General features: G+C 48.1%; 1 protein-coding gene across 4 annotated transcripts; it reads right to left on the minus strand.

Annotated features, from left to right (window-relative positions):
- Nucleotides 1–1,088: 1,088 nt before the first annotated feature.
- LOC122922550 (actin-fragmin kinase-like) lies at nt 1,089–19,075 on the minus strand. 4 transcript variants are annotated; one of them, XM_044273190.1, is made up of 9 exons: nt 18,956–19,061; nt 17,116–17,194; nt 8,419–8,627; nt 6,453–6,532; nt 5,209–5,287; nt 4,068–4,108; nt 3,866–3,986; nt 3,571–3,757; nt 1,089–2,701 (listed from the first exon to the last, which is right to left on the minus strand). In XM_044273190.1, the coding sequence occupies exons 3-9, from the start codon at nt 8,600–8,602 to the stop codon at nt 2,104–2,106; spliced, it is 1,290 nt and encodes a 429-aa protein (XP_044129125.1). In that variant the 5' UTR covers nt 8,603–8,627; nt 17,116–17,194; nt 18,956–19,061; the 3' UTR covers nt 1,089–2,103. The 4 variants fall into 4 exon arrangements, with proteins under 4 accessions (XP_044129125.1, XP_044129124.1, XP_044129127.1 ...); XM_044273189.1 differs by lacking the exon at nt 17,116–17,194; XM_044273192.1 differs by lacking the exon at nt 8,419–8,627.
- Between the last annotated feature and the right edge of the window lie 309 nt (nt 19,076–19,384).

Genomic DNA, 19,384 nt, shown 5'->3' on the forward strand with positions numbered 1-19,384 from the left:
ACTGTACAGCTGGCCCTTCATAGAACAGTCCTATCCTTGTCTGTAATGCGGACAATAATAGAACATGTTCTATTTTTTTTCCGGAACGGCAATACAGACTTACAGAAATGGAATGCACATAGTAACTTTTTTGCAGACCCATTGAAATTAATAGTTCTATACACAGTTCGCAAAAAAAAATGGAATGGACACAGAAAGAAAATACGTTCGTGTGCATGAGCTCTAAGAGACATAAGCAACTTTTGTAATTCACCTATTTCTCACAATAACAATCCGATAATCGTTACATTACGGTGAGCAGCGGCACATTCAGGGCACCTGCACGCGATGCGGATTCTCCTGCTGGAAAAAAGCAGCGGCAAAGTGAGGGAGATCGCCGAACCTCATGTACACTTTGCTTTTTTTTTTTTTCCTTCTGTGCAGATTTTAAAATGCACAGCATGTTGGTTCGTGCGGATCCGCACCTTGGGTGGTCTTCCCCATGGACTTTAATGGTGTTGTTAACATAAAACCTGCACCAAAATCCACCATAAAAACCTCGATAAATAGCGCTGATTTATTTGTGGGCAGATTTTCTGCATGGGGGCCCCTCGCCTTTCCCTATAGGCTTTTGTGTTCACTTCCCTTTTAAAAGGAAACATCAATTCTTTTTTTCTGCCAGTTGAACCAGATGGCAGCGCCTTCCTTTTTTTTTTTTTTCTTCTAATGTTTATATTTTTGATTAGACTTTTTAAGTTCAATTTGCAGAACATTATTATGGGGGCGGCCATCTTGCCTAAGCTTTTCGTAACAGCATTTCAAAGATTTTCTTTATGGCAGCCACATGAGCCGTAGACACAATGGTCAGGAGGGGACCTCATTGACTTCTATGGGGAGAGTTTTTTGGGCTTTGTGACCTGTGAGGAGGCCATTGTACAGGGAGGGAATAGATGGGAACCACCATTCACAACAGGCGATTGTCAGAGCTCGTCTTATCTATACACCTAGGTGGTATCATTACAGGCAGGATTAGAACGATAGATAAGCAGATAACTACGGTAAAGTGATCTGTACAGACCGAGAAGCGTCGCCAATTATTAGACATAGTGGCCAGTGCAAAAACTGCAGGATTTTATTTAAATAGATATTGACATGGAAGATTAAAAATAACCATTAAAACTGTGTTTAACATAAAAACATAATTTAAAAAAACAGGTAACATTCTCTTTCAGATCCCAATGTAAGGCACCGGATGATGTCCCTGGATAACATGTCAATTGAATATTTGGCACATAAATATGGAAGACGGTGGTCTGCACTACTGAGGATTCCAGTGCAGCTCCCTGTGTTCTGGTGGTTTTTTATAGTTTTCCCTTTGCTGCCATGTATCCTCGCGCTGCAGATCAAAAGGCACTTGTTTACCCCATTTGCTTTTCCGTAAAGGGATTGTCTCATAAGCTGATCAAATCAATGGTGGTCCATGCAGTCTATGGCCAGGCGTGGTCCCCCCTCAGTGACGTGCGTTTGCCGAGTAGGCTATGTGGTCGGGGGGCTTCCTGCAGCACCAGTCCGGGTTGGAGACATGGCTCATGTCTTATTATAGTGGGGGTCATTTATTAATAACCTACGCAGCAAGCAGTCAGTCCTATGAGACGCTCCCTCCAAGGATCAGCTGCAGCTTCTAGGATACACGGCTCCATATAGAATTACATCTAGCCCAGATTTAAAGGGCCAGTAATCTAAATTTCACAATAGCATTATAAATGGAGGGGATCTGCACCTCTAATAACTTATCACACTGCGGTCAGCCTGGAACAGCTGCTAACACAGAATAACATGCCGCATACACCTCCACAGATTACAGGTGTAGTGTCCCTTTAAAAGCACCATTGCTCCTGTAAATGCAGCATTTTGTGTTAGGTCTGAGAAATATAGAAAGATTCTTTCCACATGTCCGTCCAACATCACAACTTCATTCATGGTCTAGATGTGGAGGCGCCACCTGGATGCCAGGGACCGCAGTGCTGTAACCATGGCAACACACAGGTCACCCCTCACTCACCGTCAATGGTGATTCATAATGTGATGTAACAGATAATCCAGAAGATGTCTCTCTGATTTTTGCTATTTCATCATAACCCGGCCTATGGAGATCTCACAATGTCTGGAGAGCGGCTTCCCCCCGATCATCAGGAAGAACTCCTCCTCCGCTGGATCCCCACAGGACGGTGCGGTCTGCGGATAACCCTCCTCCAGGAGTGTGAAAGACTCATTCTCATAACCGGTCAGCAAGCGCTGCTCATCGGCGCCTGTGGAGAACGAGCAAGAGCAGAGCGCAGTGGGCGCCGGACGCTCATTAAAAGTTTTCATCTCTATGAGGTTGCAGGCGGAGAGCGTGGCGACTTTGTTAGAGCCCAAAGTAAGGAAGGAGTAAAGCTTCTCCGCGGAGGAGTCGCCACCCAGTGTCTCCGAGTGTTCACTGCACAAAGAGGAGCTCCTGCCACCAGATGTGGATCTACCGCCCACCGCGACCACACAATGATACACCCGCGCACAGTCCACCCGCTGCTTTACTCTCGAGATTTTCTTCCAAGAACGAGATGCAAAGTGATATCTCCATAAATTGTGAGCTGGACTGCGAGATGGTAAACCTCCTCCGACTATCCACAGACAGCCCTGATGGATCACAGAACCATGTCCAACCAATTTTGGGGGGCCAAAACTTCAGACAGAAAATGTAGAGAGAAGAACCAGATTAAGATGCAAGAAAATATTTACATATAACACTTCCCCCTATGTACAAGAATATAACTACTATAATACTGCCTCCTATGTACAAGAATATAACTACTATAATACTGCTCCTATGTACAAGAATATAACTACTATAATACTGCTCCTATGTACAAGAATATAACTACTATAACACTGCCTCCTATGTACAAGAATATAACTACTATTATATTGCCTCCTATGTACAAGAATATAACTACTATAATACTGCCTCCTATGCACAAGAATATAACTACTATAATACTGCTCCTATGCACAAGAATATAACTACTATAATACTGCTCCTATGCACAAGAATATAACTACTATAATACTGCTCCTATGCACAAGAATATAACTACTATAATACTGCTCCTATGCACAAGAATATAACTACTATAACACTGCCTCCTATGTACAAGAATATAACTACTATAATACTGCCTTCTGTATACAAGAATATAACTACTATAATACTGCTCCTATGTACAAGAATATAACTGCTATAATACTGCCTCCTATGTACAAGAATATAACTACTATAATACTGCCTTCTATATACAAGAATATAACTACTATAATACTGCTCCTATGTACAAGAATATAACTGCTATAATACTGCCTCCTATGTACAAGAATATAACTACTATAATACTGCCCCCTATGTACAAGAATATAACTACTATAATACTGCTCCTATGTACAGGAATATAACTACTATAATACTGCTCCTATGTACAAGAATCTAACTACTATAATACTGCCTCCTATGTACAGGAATATAACTACTATAATACTACACTATAATACTTGTCTCACCTGGTTTTGATGACTGACCAGTTGTGTCTCCGAAAATCAAATCTCCAGAAGTCATTTTGTTCGGCCATATTCTTTAGTCCACCGAACAGGAACATGGCAGCATTATGGGCAACACAGGAGTGTCCATGTCGTGGCCCCGGGCCCACGCCCCGTGTGTGAGGGCACAGCTGCGACCACTTCTGTGTATCTGACAAGGGAGAGACGACAACCATCCAATGTTATAGCAGGACAGACGTTTAGAACAGGAACAGAGATTCTCTTACGTACAGACACAAGTTCACACTCTGCAGATTACCAAAATAATACACCCAGAATTCCTCCACTGCCCCCTCAATATCGAAGTAGCCTCCATACACAAACATGGCCGACTGGTTCACGACCGCACTGTGCCCCTTTCTGTTCGTGGGTCTATTTTCCTGTAACACAGAAACAAGTTTTGAACCTGCATTGCTCCACCCCCGAGGAGCAGCCTCGTCCCTACATACAGTAATATTTACCTGTCCTTCTTGGGCCTTGAACTCACACCATCGTCTTGTGTCTGATGGGACAGAGAATAATCACATGATACATGACGCGTTTCATTCCTCTGGTCTCAGGTCTTATTTATAATCTGGTGACCGACCTTTTATTATTGACGCCGAGCACTTCTCAGGGCAAGTTATTTATTGCCCACGGTGAGAAGAGTCGTGAAGTAAACAAAGGAAGGGACTTGGTGTCACATCAGAAGAAAAGCGCCATCGCCGATGTAATAACGTGCCAGAGAATTTATACACGTAACACACATTATACATGGAGGGCGGCCGCCAGCTGTCCGGACCCCGCAGGCCCTGCTCCCAGCTGTATTCACATCCTCAGGATTCAGATGAATACAATGGTGAAGCAGGGGGCCACCAGCTCTCTGCTTCACCATTCCCCTGCTGCCCGTGGCACCATGTGGTGATGTCATCGCGTCTGCTGAACAGAGCGGAGCTCACGTGCTCTGCTCTGTTCATTGGAGAAATGTGGGGTAGGTAAGTACTCAAACTGGAGGCACAACACAATCACTGTGTGTAAGGGTAGGGGTGCACCTAGCCTTTCTGCTGCCTGAGGCGAAACCTGAGACAGCACCACCCCTCCCCAATGCCAATTTATTTAACCTAACCCTTTCCCTTCAGCCCGTCCCGCCCTCTTGCCCCTACCTGTTGCCCCTACCTGGTGCTGCCTGAGGCGACCACCTCACCTGGCCTCATTGGTGGTGCACCCCTGTGCAGGGGAGACACCTAAGGGGCATCACTGTGTGTGGGGAGGCACTAAGGGGGCACTCTTACTGGGGATTAGGTTGGCTTACTGGTGTTGTCCCTCCTTACAGCAGACCCAGGTAAGCCCTTGAGTACCCCTGCATTATACAAAATGTAACAATTCAAAAGATTATTTTTGAAACATTCTTAAAGGGACCCAACCCCTTTTTTGTTTAAACTTGTAACATATTGTATTACAATTCATGTATGAACCTTATTAACCTGTTCGGGGGCGGGGCAGACTCAGGAGCTCCACCCCCTCTCAGGTCTGTACAGTAATACATTAGGCTCCGGGGGTCCAGTGAACACATGCTGCTCTTTCCATCCATCACACGCAGTTCTCTGGTCACATGATGCTCACCCGTCGCGTACATCCAGAGCGGGGTATTGTCCCGATTGGCCCCAAAGTCCACCATTCCCCCGAATACATAGAGCACACCCTGCGGAGAGATAACAAGAGGAAGTTAGTGTACTTTCACACTAGCGTTATTCTTTTCTGGTATTGAAATGCAGTAAAGGGGCTCAATACCGGAAAAAACGCATCCGTTTTGTCCCAATGCATCCTGAATGGAGAGCAATCCATTCATTATGCATCAGGATGTCTTCAGTTCTGTCCCTTGTACGGTATTTGACCGGACAAAATACTGCAGCATGCTGCAGTATTTTTTCTGGACAAAATCCCGGAACACTATCGCACTTTTCCATTGAAGTGTATTAATGCTGGATCCGGTACCAAGTGTCCCAGAAATTACTGCATCGCTAGTTTCGGTTTTCCGGTATGCACAGTACGTTCTAGCTGTGAAAAAAATAAATACCAGATCCGTTATTCTGGATGATACTGGAAAGACGGATGCAGTATTTCAAGGAATAAGTCTACCTGATCCAGAAAAAAAAAAAAAAGATATCGGTTTGCATACAGATTTCCGGATCCGGCAGGCAGTTCCGGCAACTGAACTGCCTGCCGGATTCTTCTAACGCTAGTGTGAAAGTGCCCTCACAGTTACTGGGTTCTATTCTACTCCCATGATGCAACTGAACAGTGTTGCAACAAAGTTGCAGTGTGAACTGTGGTTTGATTGTTTGTCAACGACGAAACGTAATGTATTCCTGTGGATGGAAAAAGCCCCGATCTCTGACATTTCCTCCTCTACGGAGAATGGCGGACTCTTGGCTGCAGGCCACCATGACAGGAAACAAAGATATACTCAGATGGATCATTTATTGCCAGAGGCATCCCCTCCCCCGCCCCGTGATTATTAATTATGGAATTGTGATTGATGTCTCTATGGCTGTCATAACTGTGGCACTGGCTTTCAGCGACCCTGAAGTTGTCACAGCCACGCCCCCTTTTCCTTACACAGGTATCTGTTCAAAGGGAATGTCCAGTTTACCCAGTAAAGGGCCCCACAATATAGAGTGGTTGTAGGGGATCAAACTGTGCTCTTCTGTGTATATAAGGACGTGTCACAATGTGGAGAGCCCCTTTATTACTGTCCTAATCGGGCAACTGCCACAAAATGGATGATCCCTTTAACCCCTTAAGTCTCCCTGACACAGGGAAGTCTCCAGAATGACACAATATATACATAATAAACACACGCTCACCTCGTGGGCCACCATGGAGTGTCCTTCCAGTTTATCCGGAGCTTGTCTGCAGCTGGGAAGCTGTTCCCATTGGCGGAGAGCTGGAACCAGAGCGGAGACTGTGAGTGACGACGTGCGAGCAGGAAACAGGAGTCGTTACAATATACAATACATTGTTCATACATTGCAAAATCGATCTCTTAGACCTGATGAAGCCGGTGGACTTACCTAGAAAATCTATGTCAGAATGGCTTCACCTGCCTGACCATTTTAGGAGTCCAGAATATTCACCAACTGGGTCCCCTAGCCTGACTGACAAGCTCTTGTCAGCGCACCTCCTCCCCTGCCTGCCGTCAGTGCACCTCCTCCCCTGCCTGCCGTCAGTGCACCTCCTCCCCTGCCTGCCGTCAGTGCACCTCCTCCCCTGCCTGCCGTCAGTGCACCTCCTCCCCTGCCTGCCGTCAGTGCACCTCCTCCCCTGCCTGCCGTCAGTGCACCTCCTCCCCTGCCTGCCGTCAGTGCACCTCCTCCCCTGCCTGCCGTCAGTGCACTGCTACCTACAATCTGCATCTCACATCTGTGTTGGAGGCCCTGCTATGTAACAGTGCAGCACGCAGCGCTACAATTTCCAGTAAAATGACAAATCTCGACAGACGGCAGTCTAGTCAGTGGGGTACGTCCAGCCATGTCGTCGGAGGACAAAAAGTTAAATGGTCGGGTTCATTGTTTTCTTCGGATCACAGCTGTCAATCATGGTATCCTGGGTACAGTCTCTGTGCCCCATCACATAATGCAGGAAAGGGTTAAAGTGGAACTCTGGTGACATCATGGAATGGTTCTAAATAGGGATGAGCGAACCTGTGTTTTAAAATTTCGAGTTCGGGCAGTATTACAATTCTATTATGGATTCTGTTACCACGAGCCGTAACACAATTCTATGACGCATTGCATAACAGAATGCCTTTTAAAGACATTCCGTTATGCGTTCCGTTATGGTTCGTGGTAACGGAATCCATAATGGAATTGTAATAAAACCTGTACCCCGACTTCGAACTTGTAAAACACAAAGTTCGCTCATCTGTTTATAAATTATGTTACGGAAAATGAATACAATTATGTAATCTACATCTTCACTGGTGTTTAAAGGGAAACTAAACCCTGAAAAAACGTAAATCAGACAAATACATTAAATCCATAGTTCACACAGCGCTGCGTCTACACGGTGCTGTCATAAGGAGTTTGGGGAAGATCTTGAAGACAAAGCGCTGTCTTTTCCTTTAGTCCTTCCCATCTTCGGCTACAGAACGGCTGAGTGAACGAGTTTGATGTCATCACACACTGAACAGAAATCCAGGAGAGGGGCGGGGCCTAACCACACTGAAATGGTGGCACATCCACGAGCCCGCAGTGCTATAGAAGTCCTGCCCTCGGTCCCCGCAGCCACGCTCTCTCCTCCTCCCCCGCCTTTTCATCTTGCTCATTCCACTCCAGCCAATTTCATTAAGACAGAGCTCAGCAGTGCAGAGAAGTGGTGAAGGACCTGAGTGATGTCACCACGTGGGCGGAGCTCCTGTGCAGTGTGCACGAGCTTAGTGGTTCCCTCTGTAAGTTGTCAAATACTAGGAGTTGTAGTTCTTTCATTATACTCACATACTGCAATGTCCTCTGATAGCCCATAATAAAGTCCTAGAAATGTTGGGAGTTGTAGCTCTCTCCATGTAATGTCCACTAATGCCCCATAATTAAAAGGGGAGAACTACAACTGCCAGCATGTCCAGACTATTCTACTTCTCTCCAGGTAGACCCGTGATGAGAAGCATACTTACCTGCTTCCCGACCCAGCACTTGGCTCCTTTCCTCTCCGGCCTCCGCTTGACGTGGGAGCAGACAGTCAGCTCTTGGGGTCACCCCGGAGAATGAAACCTGCTTGTGGGTCGTCACAGAACAATCCAGATGAATAAACTGCGGAAAGTAAAATGTCGCTCACCTATACTGTATCTCCAGAAGTCTCCCAGCACGCTGTCCTGCCGGCCGCCATGGATGTACACATAGCCGTCAGACGCCACCGCGGCGTGCTTGAAGCGGTCACACGGCACCTCCTCCCTGCGGGACAGCGGCTCCCAGGCACAGTCAGCGCTCTCGGTGATCATGCTCGGCGGCTCCTGTGGCATGGTCTCCCACGCTGCCCCCTACAGCCTGGAGAAGAGAATGCACAAAAGCGGTGGTTACAATGTAACATAAACCATCTGTGGGACGACCACCTTCTGTGCGCAAATGTCAGAGGATGCCGCTTATGGCGAACCGAACGAAACACCAGTCACATGACCTGACCGGAAGAGATGAGGAGTCAGGGGGGGTGAACTATACTGGAGCGTATAGTTCATCCAGCTTTCCTAGGCTCCTCAACATGCAATACAGTAAAGCTGGAATTACTGAATCTGGGAAAGCTGGGTCTCGCCCCTCCCTGTACAAGTCTGTCGTGATCCAAGGAGCCAATGAGACGGCTTCCTCCATGGGCGTACATAGAAATCATTGGGCCCCATAGCAAGAATCTGAATTGGGCCCCCTAATTCCGCCCACTACCCACCCCTGGCCCATCCCATCTCCTGCCCAGGCCCCTCCCCTGCCACACCCCCATTTGCCAATTCCACCCCATTTGGAATTTTTTGCCCGCGTCCCACTACATTGTATGCCATATAAAAGTACAACTTGTCCTGCAAAAAATAAGCCCTCACGAGTGATGCGGGTGCCGAGGAGTGGGGTAAGTAAGGTGCCCGGGCATTTTAGAAGTTGGATAACCCCTTTAACTCCTTGCCGCTGATGCCACAAAATCTAACACAGCATACACTTGCATCTTAATTTCCATCTAATTCCTTTTTCTGAAAAATTTAAAAAATAAATAAATAAAGAATAATCAAAAAGAACACTTTCCTATACTCACACATCATAAAACATGGAGTGTAAGGGGCTTAAAGGGGTATTCCAGTGACAAATTATAACCTTGGACAGGCGATAACTGCTGGGAATGGTGTGGTCACTGATCACCAGAATGGAGTGGGGGATTAGCAAGTCACCACGACCCACATCCAGGAATGGTGACAATTTATTATTGGAATACCCCTTTAAGTTCAGCAAACCTCTGGGCAATGCATCTGAAGCAGAGACTGAGGGTGGGGGGCTCCAAGTGTCCATGTAACACAATGCCAGTGGGCAAACACATGTCTTTGGCACAGGTCTGCACTACAGAAGCCTATGGTTACACTCCAGTCAGTGTATGGCTTCTGTACACAGCCATGTCCCTGAGGTAGTGACAACGCTTAGTGTGAACAAGGGCTGGCCAGAAATACTGGTTTCTGTTCAAATACGGCATGCAATATCCCAGAGACGTGACCATAGGCTTTCATAGCTATATGTGCCCAGTCACCAGGGCAGGGCCAGTTCTCCCCTGTGTACAGCCCCCTCTCCCGACACCCGCTCATCAAGTACGGGCTTATTCTGCAAGGCACTCTGGCAGCGTCCCAGAAATGTGTGTAAATGGGACACTTTAAACATCTGCCTATGTATTTGCATTGTAAGGTATTTCCTATTATCAGGCCGGCAATGTCATTTCACCCATTCGCCCCTAGGTGGTGCTGGCGCCACATAATATATATAGCCAGGGCTGTGTTAATAAAGTTAGTTAGCACAGAGTGTATTGTGGAGAGGAGAAACAAGTGTATGGAGGAAAGAAACAGGCACCGTCCACCATGTAGTCTGCTATTTCTACACCTTGGTCATGGCCAGGCTAAGAGAGTACAGCACACATTCCTCTACAGCAGCCAAGCACCAGACAGTAATGTCTATGTCTAAGTATGAAGCAAGCCTAGTGAGGGCTACAGCTGAATCCAGCCTATGGACCTCACCAGCACCAGTGCCTGAGAGTAACTTTCCAAGTGCTGGGACACGAATGGATAATTAGTGCGCAGAATTGTCCTTATTCACTAGGAGCCTTCCGGGATATAGTGAAAACCTAAAAAGCTGATTACTTCAGGAGAGCATCCTGCAAAGAATGTTGCAGAGAGTTTGCCTGCCAGGAGGGAGAACGCCCTTATCGGATCGCTCAAGATAAGTAGACAACAGCATATTTAGTACCAGAGTGCTATAGTTGGGACTTAATAATTACAGAAGCCTTGCCTGTAAAGTGTCAGCCCTAAAGAGAACTCCTCAACTGACAATTGCCTAAACCTGATAAAAGGAATACTACTGAACCTTTTTCTGAGTCATCACTCATATCATACAAATGAACTGTATCTGTACTGACTACCTGAAGACAACTGATTCAGTAAATGTTCAACTGTTTGATTACAACCGACTCCTCATCATTTCTACTACTACACTCAACATTTGCACCTTACAGTGCCGGAGTCACGAAAACAGGGGCCCAGCCACCAAGGGCACCTCAACTTCCATCTGGCTGGTGTTCCCTGTAACCGAGCGTGCCCTGGAGGATTTAGTGCCGTCTTCCCATCCACTGCACTGCCGGCCCAGTGAGGCTCTGCTAACCGTGAGTACATGAACTACTACCCCCTTCGGCCCACCGCGAGCCTTACGGGTTTCCCCTGTGGTCCGGCTCGCTGCATTTAAAATTGGCGTCACGAACCGGATACAAAATCCTCTGCGCCTTATGAGAATAAGCCCTATTTGTCTAATTGAGAGACTTTGTATGTGCTGACACAGTGGAAACTTTAAATGTCTTTATTGAACTAGTGAATTGTTTAAACAACATGGGCATACTACCCAAGTCACTTGCTACCGAATCGCAGTGTCAGAAATCACATGTTGTGTCAATAAGACTGCTTGCTGTCAGTGAATTGACTTTCCAATTGAACCCTTCTGATTAATTTGCTGTGCCATTACTTTGAGTTACACCCTGCTAGCAGTGGGAAAATTTAGGTGCACCCCCTTCAGAGCGGGAAAATCTATTTTGCCACCCCTTTATGTAAAGTAATTAATAATGTGCCTCAAACCAATGTTGTATTGTCCTAACAATGCCGGCGCCTCCTCTATGCAAAGTGAACCCAGGGGGAGGGTTGCGCACCAGAAGAGCGTGACGTACGTGCGCACGCTGAACACGTCAGTAGATGCTGAGCTGAGAGAAGCGAGCAGCATGGCTGAAAAGCAAGCCGGTCCTGCATCGGGAGCTGTACCCGAGGGAGCGGGGAGTGCCCACTCTACCGTGCAGACAATGATCCATACACCCATCACCCCGGAGTTGGAGGCTGAAGACCTTTGGGATCAACATTGGATGGAGTGTGGTGTGGACCCACCACCCAGACCGCTTACCACTGCAGATCAGAGCACCCTTGAACAGTGTATCGCAACTATTTTAGCCGAAAGGTCCGGTCCGGACCAAGCTGCACCTGATCTTATGTGGCCAGTTGCTGCCCATGCTGTACTGTGGGCCAAATTATCTCGGCTGAAATTAAGGCGGCCCGTCTACAGCGCACTCACGCGTGTAAAAAGTACGAGGATATAACTCGTAAACTCCTAGAGGAACCCCTGGAACATACTCCAGTCCCAGTAAGGAGACTAGGCAGGGTTCTGTCTTTTTGAAAGACGCGCGGGTTTGGGTCCGTGATCTGGAAACTGACCGGAACTATTATGTGAACCGTAGATCGGTCAAACGAAAGGAACTCTCCAGCTGGCTCCATAGTCTTTATGCAAATGAGGTTGTGGAATTCACCCCAGTGGAGGGCACCCGTGGTCCGTATGCCACTGCGGTCTAGTGACCTGGGCAACCATCTGAGGTTCCGGAACATGTTAAAGACTCTGAGTTCGAGGAGGAGACAGAGCTATCTACTGAAGTTGTTTGTGTCACCAAAGACCCACAGCTACAGTGGTACCAGCTCTTGTTGTAAAACAGCCCTTTATTGCCGAAAAACCCATGGTTGGGCCGAAGCTCAGGATACAGAAATTGGAGGAAAATCCTTCCATCTTTTCACCCCCTTCTCAGGTTGTCTGGGACTTTAAGTCAAACATTTTATGCAACGTTCAAGGAACTACACCCAGAAAGACTTTTCTGTGCCTCATCTTATGCAACGCACATGCTCTTATAAATCAGAAACCTTTGCACTTTAATCCTTTCGATTAAAAATTGTTCGTACCCCAAATCAGAGATGGACTTTGTCTCAGGACTATGTCATGGAATTTTGTTGCCGCAAATGTGAGATCACCGCTCTTTTGTCCCTGTCAAGCACCGAAGATTACAACGCCCAATTACCCTTTGTCGCCATGAGAGCAGAAACCAAGAAAAATGTATCTGTGATGATGCCTAAGGTGCATTATTATGCTTAACCCTTTATTCACAGGAGGTTATCGAGTGCCATGTGCCATAATAGTACTCTGCGTTAGCATACGCATATTTGTGTGTGTGGAGTAGGGCTGAAACGATTACTTGACTGAATTTTTTGCATTGAGGATTCGTTTGTGTCATGTGACCATGGAGCGGGAGTGAAGCACTTGCTATTACTTACCGCTCCATGGTCACCCGCTGGCCCGCACAGGGCTGCATTTTCTTCCTGACACATCGTCAGGTCATAGTGCACGTAAGTGCACACTGTGACCCGACGCATAGAAGAATATGGAGGAGCTGTGGAGCGGCACCCCTACAGGAAAGGTGAGTACTGTCGCTGGGGTCATGGCTAGAAGGAGGGAGAGCTGAAGGCACTGGGGTGGGGGGCAGAGCTGAAGGCACTGGGGTGGGGGGCAGAGCTGAAGGCACTGGGGTGGGGGGCAGAGCTGAAGGCACTGGGGTGGGGGGCAGAGCTGAAGGCACTGGGGTGGGGGGCAGAGCTGAAGGCACTGGGGTGGGGGGCAGAGCTGAAGGCACTGGGGTGGGGGGCAGAGCTGAAGGCACTGGGGTGGGGGGCAGAGCTGAAGGCACTGGGGTGGGGGGCAGAGCTGAAGGCACTGGGGTGGGGGGCAGAGCTGAAGGCACTGGGGTGGGGGCAGAGCTGAAGGCACTGGGGTGGGGGCAGAGCTGAAGGCACTGGTGGGGGGAGAGCTGAAGGCACTGGGTGGGGGAGAGCTGAAGGCACTGGGGTGGGGGGCAGAGCTGAAGGCACTGGGGTGGGGGGCAGAGCTGAAGGCACTGGGGTGGGGGGCAGAGCTGAAGGCACTGGGGTGGGGGGAGAGCTGAAGGCACTGGGGTGGGGGGAGAGCTGAAGGCACTGGGGTGGGGGGAGAGCTGAAGGCACTGGGGATAGTGGAGGCGATGGCACTAGGGGGGAACTGATGCACTTGGGCTGATCGCACAGGGGGAACAAAGAGTGTTGGGGTCTGATGAGTTTTTATAAAAGGTAAACAGTGTATTAATTAATTATTTATTATTAGATTACTCGATTAATCGTAAAAAATAATTGATAGAATACTCGATTTCTAAAATAATTGTTTATGCAGCCCTAGTGTGGAGCATATTTGGTGTATTTCAGAAGGCAGCATAGAAATCCACAGCTTCTATCACTGCAAACGTCGAGGACGACTTATATTCTAGCAGTGGCGTATGCAGCTTCCCACACATGTGTGTAAAAGGGACATTTAAAACATCTACCTATTTATCTAATGTATTTGCATTGTATGGTATTTCCTATTATCAGGCTGGCAATGTCATTTCACCCATTCGCCCCTAGGTGGTGCTGGCACCACATAATATATATCGTTAGGGGTGTGTTCATAAAGTTAGTTAGCACAGAGTGTATTGTGGAGAGGAGAAACAAGTGTATGGAAGAGAGAAACAGGCATCGTCCACCATGTAGTCTGCTATTTCTACCCCTTGGTCATGGCCAGGCTAAGAGAGTACAGCGAACATTCCTCTACAGCAGCCAAGCACCAGACAGTAATGTCTATGTCTAAGGCCTCATGCACACGACCGTTTTTTTTTTTTTTTTTAAGGTTCGCAAAAACGGGGTCCGTAGGTCCGTGATCATTTTTACGTCCGTGGGTCTTCCTTGATTTTTGGAGGATCCACGGACATGAAAAAAAAGTCCTTTTGGTGTCCGCCTGGCCGTGCGGAGCCAAACGGATCCGTCCTGAATTACAATGCAAGTCAATGGGGACGGATCCGTTTGACGTTGACACAATTTGGTGCAATTGCAAACGGATCCGTCCCCCCTAAGTGACCATGGCAACTGGGACTGCAGTAGCGTCCTGGTTGCCATGGTTACCGATCGGAGCCCCAGCGATTAAACTGGGACTCCGATTGGTACTCTCCGCTGCCACCAATGATAGGGGGTAGATTTTAAATTAGGAGGGGGAGGGAGGGGAGAGGGCCCACTGGCCACCAATGAATCTACAGTACTACAGGGGAGGGAGGGGGGGGGGCAGCCGCACTGGCCACCAATGTGTTAAATACAGGGGGGGAGGGGGGGGCACCTGCCAGGCAGCAGGGGGCAGTCATGTACACAGTTCTTTTAGTATATTCTAACCTGAAGCGTCCCCATCACTATGGGAACTCCTCTGTGTAAGAATATACTGTCGGATCTGAGTTTTCACGAAGTGAAAACTCAGCTCTGAAAAAGCTTTTATGCAGACGGATCTGCAGATCCGTCTGTGTAAAAGTAGCCTACGGCCACAGACCACGGACACGGATGCCAATCTTGTGTGCATCCGTGTTTTTTCACGGACCCATTGACTTGAATGGGTCTGTGAACCGTTGTCAGTCAAAAAAAATAGGACAGGTCCTATTTTTTTGACGGACAGGAAACACGGATCACGGATGCGGCTGCAAAACGGTGCATTTTCAGTTTTTTTCTGTGAAAAAAAAACGGAAAACGGCACAACGGCCACGGATGCACACAACAGTCATGTGCATGAGGCCTAAGTATGAAGCAAGCCTAGTGAGGGCTACAGCTGAATCCAGCCTATGGACCTCACCAGCACCAGTGCCTGAGAGTAACTTTCCAAGTGCTGGGACACGAATGGATGATTACTGCACAGAATTGTCCTTATTCACTAGGAGCATTCCGGGATATAGTGGAAACTTAAAAAGCTGATTCCTTCAGGAGAGCATCCTGCAAATAATGTCGCAGAGAGTTTGCCTGCCAGGAGGGAGAACGCCCTTATCGGATCGCTCAAGATAAGTAGACAACAGCATATTTAGTACCAGAGTGCTATAGTTGGGACTTAGAATAATTACAGAAGTCTTGCCTGTAAAGTGTCAGCCCTAAAGAGAACTCCTCAACTGACAATTGCCTAAACCTGATAAAAGGAATACTACTGAACCTATTTCTGAGTCATCACTTATATCATACAAATGAACTGTGTCTGTACTGACTACCTGAAGACAATCGATTCAGTAAATGTTCAACTGTCTAATTACAACCGACTCCTCATCATTTCTACTACTACACTCAACATTTTCACCTTACGGTGCTGGCGTCACGAACACAGGGGCCCAGCCGCCAAAGCACCTTAAACACCCCTACCATCAAGGGCACCTCAACCACCATCCGGCTGGTGTTCCCTGCAATAAAGAGTGCCCCGGAGGATTTAGTGCACTGCCGGCCCAGGGAGGATATGCTAACCGTGAGTACATGAACTACTACCCCCATCGGCCCACCGTAGCTTCAAGTGTTTCCCCTCCGGACCCGGCTCGTTGCACTGTCGTGATAAATGCGGCTCATCGTGACAGCGGCTCATCAAGCTCAGGCCAGAAAGAGACAGCGGTCAGATACTGGAGGGAGCATGGGAGTGGCCCGGAGCAGGGGCGTACATAGAAATTGTAGGGGACGGGGCCTTCCATGCGCTCCGGGCCCCCCATATGCCGCGGGCCCCATAGCAATGGCGTGGTCTGCCTATATTGGCAGTACGCCACTGGCTTGCTCCCCTTCCTTCATCTCAGATGAGATGGTTCCTCTGTGACTCCTCCTGTCACAGGGAAGCCGGTCACACAATACTTTCCACCATATCCGGAGGCACTGGAGGAGGGGCTTATGGGGTGCACATGGGGGAGTCACTGGCAGGCCGCTCGGAGTGATCCTGCTGGAATACCCCTTTAAATGATTGTCGTCTTTAGTATCTCTTTGTATCGGTTAATATCTGTCACCTTGCAGACAAAGAAAAATAAGTAAAATACCCCAAAACTCGCCAAACGGGTCCTGACGGGGGAGGCGCCACATTCCGGCCTTAGCTGACCCACATTCCAGGGCGCCACAAGATATGAAACCTCAGAGCAAGGAACACGCGGCTTCGCAATGATCAGACGCAGCTTCAGTCCAGAGGGCAAGCACAGGGTTAATAATATATCATAAGTGTCTACCCACAATGCTCTGCACTGCAGCATCTTCTGATATGAGCAGGTCCTATAGCTCTGTTCATCCTGAGTATCCTGGTTCATAAATAGAATGCCAGAACAGCAGTGAAGACTGACACACAGGCAGAAGAGTGTGCAGGGTAACACAATGCTGCTGACGGGCAGCACGTACAGGCACAGCGATGGCTGCCTTTTCTGCCTGTCACCACGGATCTGTCATCTGTGTAGAGAACTCAGGTCAGGCTGGAGCTGCTGCAGCGCCTCTTGACTGAGGGATTCTTCTCTAGCACTGAGGGGCGGTGCAGCGCCATCAATAGGACAAGACTGTACATTACATGGAGGGGTTTATATACGGCCCCCATACAGGCACATAGATGCGGATGAGCCGGATCTTACCTGCGTCTCATCCTAAATGACCCCAGGAGCCATCTCTCCGCACGTAAAAATCGGTCACATGACACCTGAAGCCAGCGCCCTGCGCGAGAAACGTACGCACTGCCGTGTAATAACCGTCACATGACATATAATATGAGGGGGTAACATAACAGTCCCGTGTACAGCACAGGGGGGTAACATAACAGTCCCGTGTACAGCACAGGGGGGTAACATAACAGTCCCGTGTACAGCACAGGGGGTAACATAACAGTCCCGTGTACAGCACAGGGGGGTAACATAACAGTCCCGTGTACAGCACAGGGGGGTAACATAACAGTCCCGTGTACAGCACAGGGGGGTAACATAACAGTCCCGTGTACAGCACAGGGGGGTAACATAACAGTCCCGTGTACAGCACAGGGGGTAACATAACAGTCCCGTGTACAGCACAGGGGGGTAACATAACAGTCCCGTGTACAGCACAGGGGGGTAACATAACCGTCCCGTGTACAGCACAGGGGGGAACATAACAGTCCCAGTGTACAGCAGGGGGGTAATATAACAGTCCCATGTAAGCACAGGGGGGGTAATATAACAGTCCCATGTAAAGCACAGGGGGGGTAATATAACAGTCCCATGTAAAGAACAGGGGGGTAATATAACAGTCCCATGTAAAGAACAGGGGGGGTAATATAACAGTCCCATGTAAAGAACAGGGGGGGTAATATAACAGTCCATGTAAAGAACAGGGGGGGTAATAAACAGTCCCATGTAAAGCACAGGGGGGGTAATATAACAGTCCCATGTAAAGCACAGGGGGGTAATATAACAGTCCCATGTAAAGCACGGGGGGGTAATATAACAGTCCCATGTAAAGAACGGGGGGGTAATATAACAGTCCATGTAAAGAACAGGGGGGGTAATATAACAGTCCCATGTAAAGCACAGGGGGGTAATATAACAGTCCCATGTAAAGCACAGGGGGGGTAATATAACAGTCCCATGTAAAGCACAGGGGGGGTAATATAACAGTCCCATGTAAAGCACAGGGGGGTAATATAACAGTTCCATGTAAAGCACAGGGGGGTAATATAACAGTCCCATGTAAAGCACAGGGGGGGTAATATAACAGTCCCATGTAAAGCACAGGGGGGGTAATATAACAGTCCTATGTAAAGCACAGGGGGGGTAATATAACAGTCCCATGTAAAGCACAGGGGGGGTAATATAACAGTCCCATGTAAAGCACAGGGGGGGGTAATATAACAGTCCCATGTAAAGCACAGGGGGGGGTAATATAACAGTCCCATGTAAAGCACAGGGGGGGGGGTAATATAACAGTCCCATGTAAAGCACAGGGGGGGGTAATATAACAGTCCCATGTAAAGCACAGGGGGGTAATATAACAGTCCCATGTAAAGCACAGGGGGGGTAATATAACAGTCCCATGTAAAGAACAGGGGGGGTAATATAACAGTCCCATGTAAAGAACAGGGGGGGTAATATAACAGTCCCATGTAAAGCACAGGGGGGTAATATAACAGTCCCATGTAAAGCACAGGAGGGGGGGAAATATAACAGTCCCGGGGCAGATATAACAGGTGTGATATGAGGGCACTCACTCGGTGACATTATACAGCCGGGGCCCCCGTGTCCTCTCCTGCAGGGGCCCCGTATTATCCGCACTCATGGCGTCTGGCCGATAATTACACAAACATTGCGTCACACACATCATATGTCACGACACGGACGGAGCCGCTATTCGTGTCGCGACTTCATGCTGGTCTGTCTGAGGGTATCGCCGTTATGTCGTGACATAACTAACCAGTGCAGCAGAGGAGCATATCGCTATATCACTCACCTGTAGGCGCAACACATCCTGTGACAGAACCCCAGGCCCAGTCCCCGAAGAAACTCCCGAACTGCAGCCCGGAGCCTCTACAGCCCGACCCCGGGGCGGAGTGACGTCACAGCCAAGTGGGCGGAGTCAGCCGCTGCCCTCCACTCAGCCCGCCCCCTGTGTGCAGCCGCGCCTCCTGGCGGTGAGAGGTGAGCATTACATTCATTACATAGGCTACAGTCACAGGACACAAAAACACTGATCCGAAAAAACTTAGGTTACTATTTATATACAGTACATGGCGGTATTATATATAGAGTATATAGTAGTATATGTAACATATATTTATATTATTTATATGTACATTATATAGTGGTAATATATGTACAGTACATATTTTGTCCTGTTGAAGAATAAATGATGGTCCAATTAAACGCAAACCGGATGGAA

The sequence above is a fragment of the Bufo gargarizans genome, unplaced genomic scaffold, assembly GCF_014858855.1.
Source record: "Bufo gargarizans isolate SCDJY-AF-19 unplaced genomic scaffold, ASM1485885v1 fragScaff_scaffold_45_pilon:::fragment_2:::debris, whole genome shotgun sequence".
Classification (NCBI taxonomy): Eukaryota; Metazoa; Chordata; class Amphibia; order Anura; family Bufonidae; genus Bufo; species Bufo gargarizans.

Coding starts and splice junctions, on each gene's coding strand:
- LOC122922550 (XM_044273189.1), bottom strand. CDS start 8,602: ATGCCACAGGAGCCGCCGAGCATGATCACCGAGAGCGCTGACTGTGCC. Junction 4,109..5,208: donor GCTCTGGATGTACGCGACGG/GTGAGCATCATG, acceptor CTGTCCCATCAG/ACACAAGACGATGGTGTGAG. Junction 3,987..4,067: donor TCAAGGCCCAAGAAGGACAG/GTAAATATTACT, acceptor TCTGTGTTACAG/GAAAATAGACCCACGAACAG.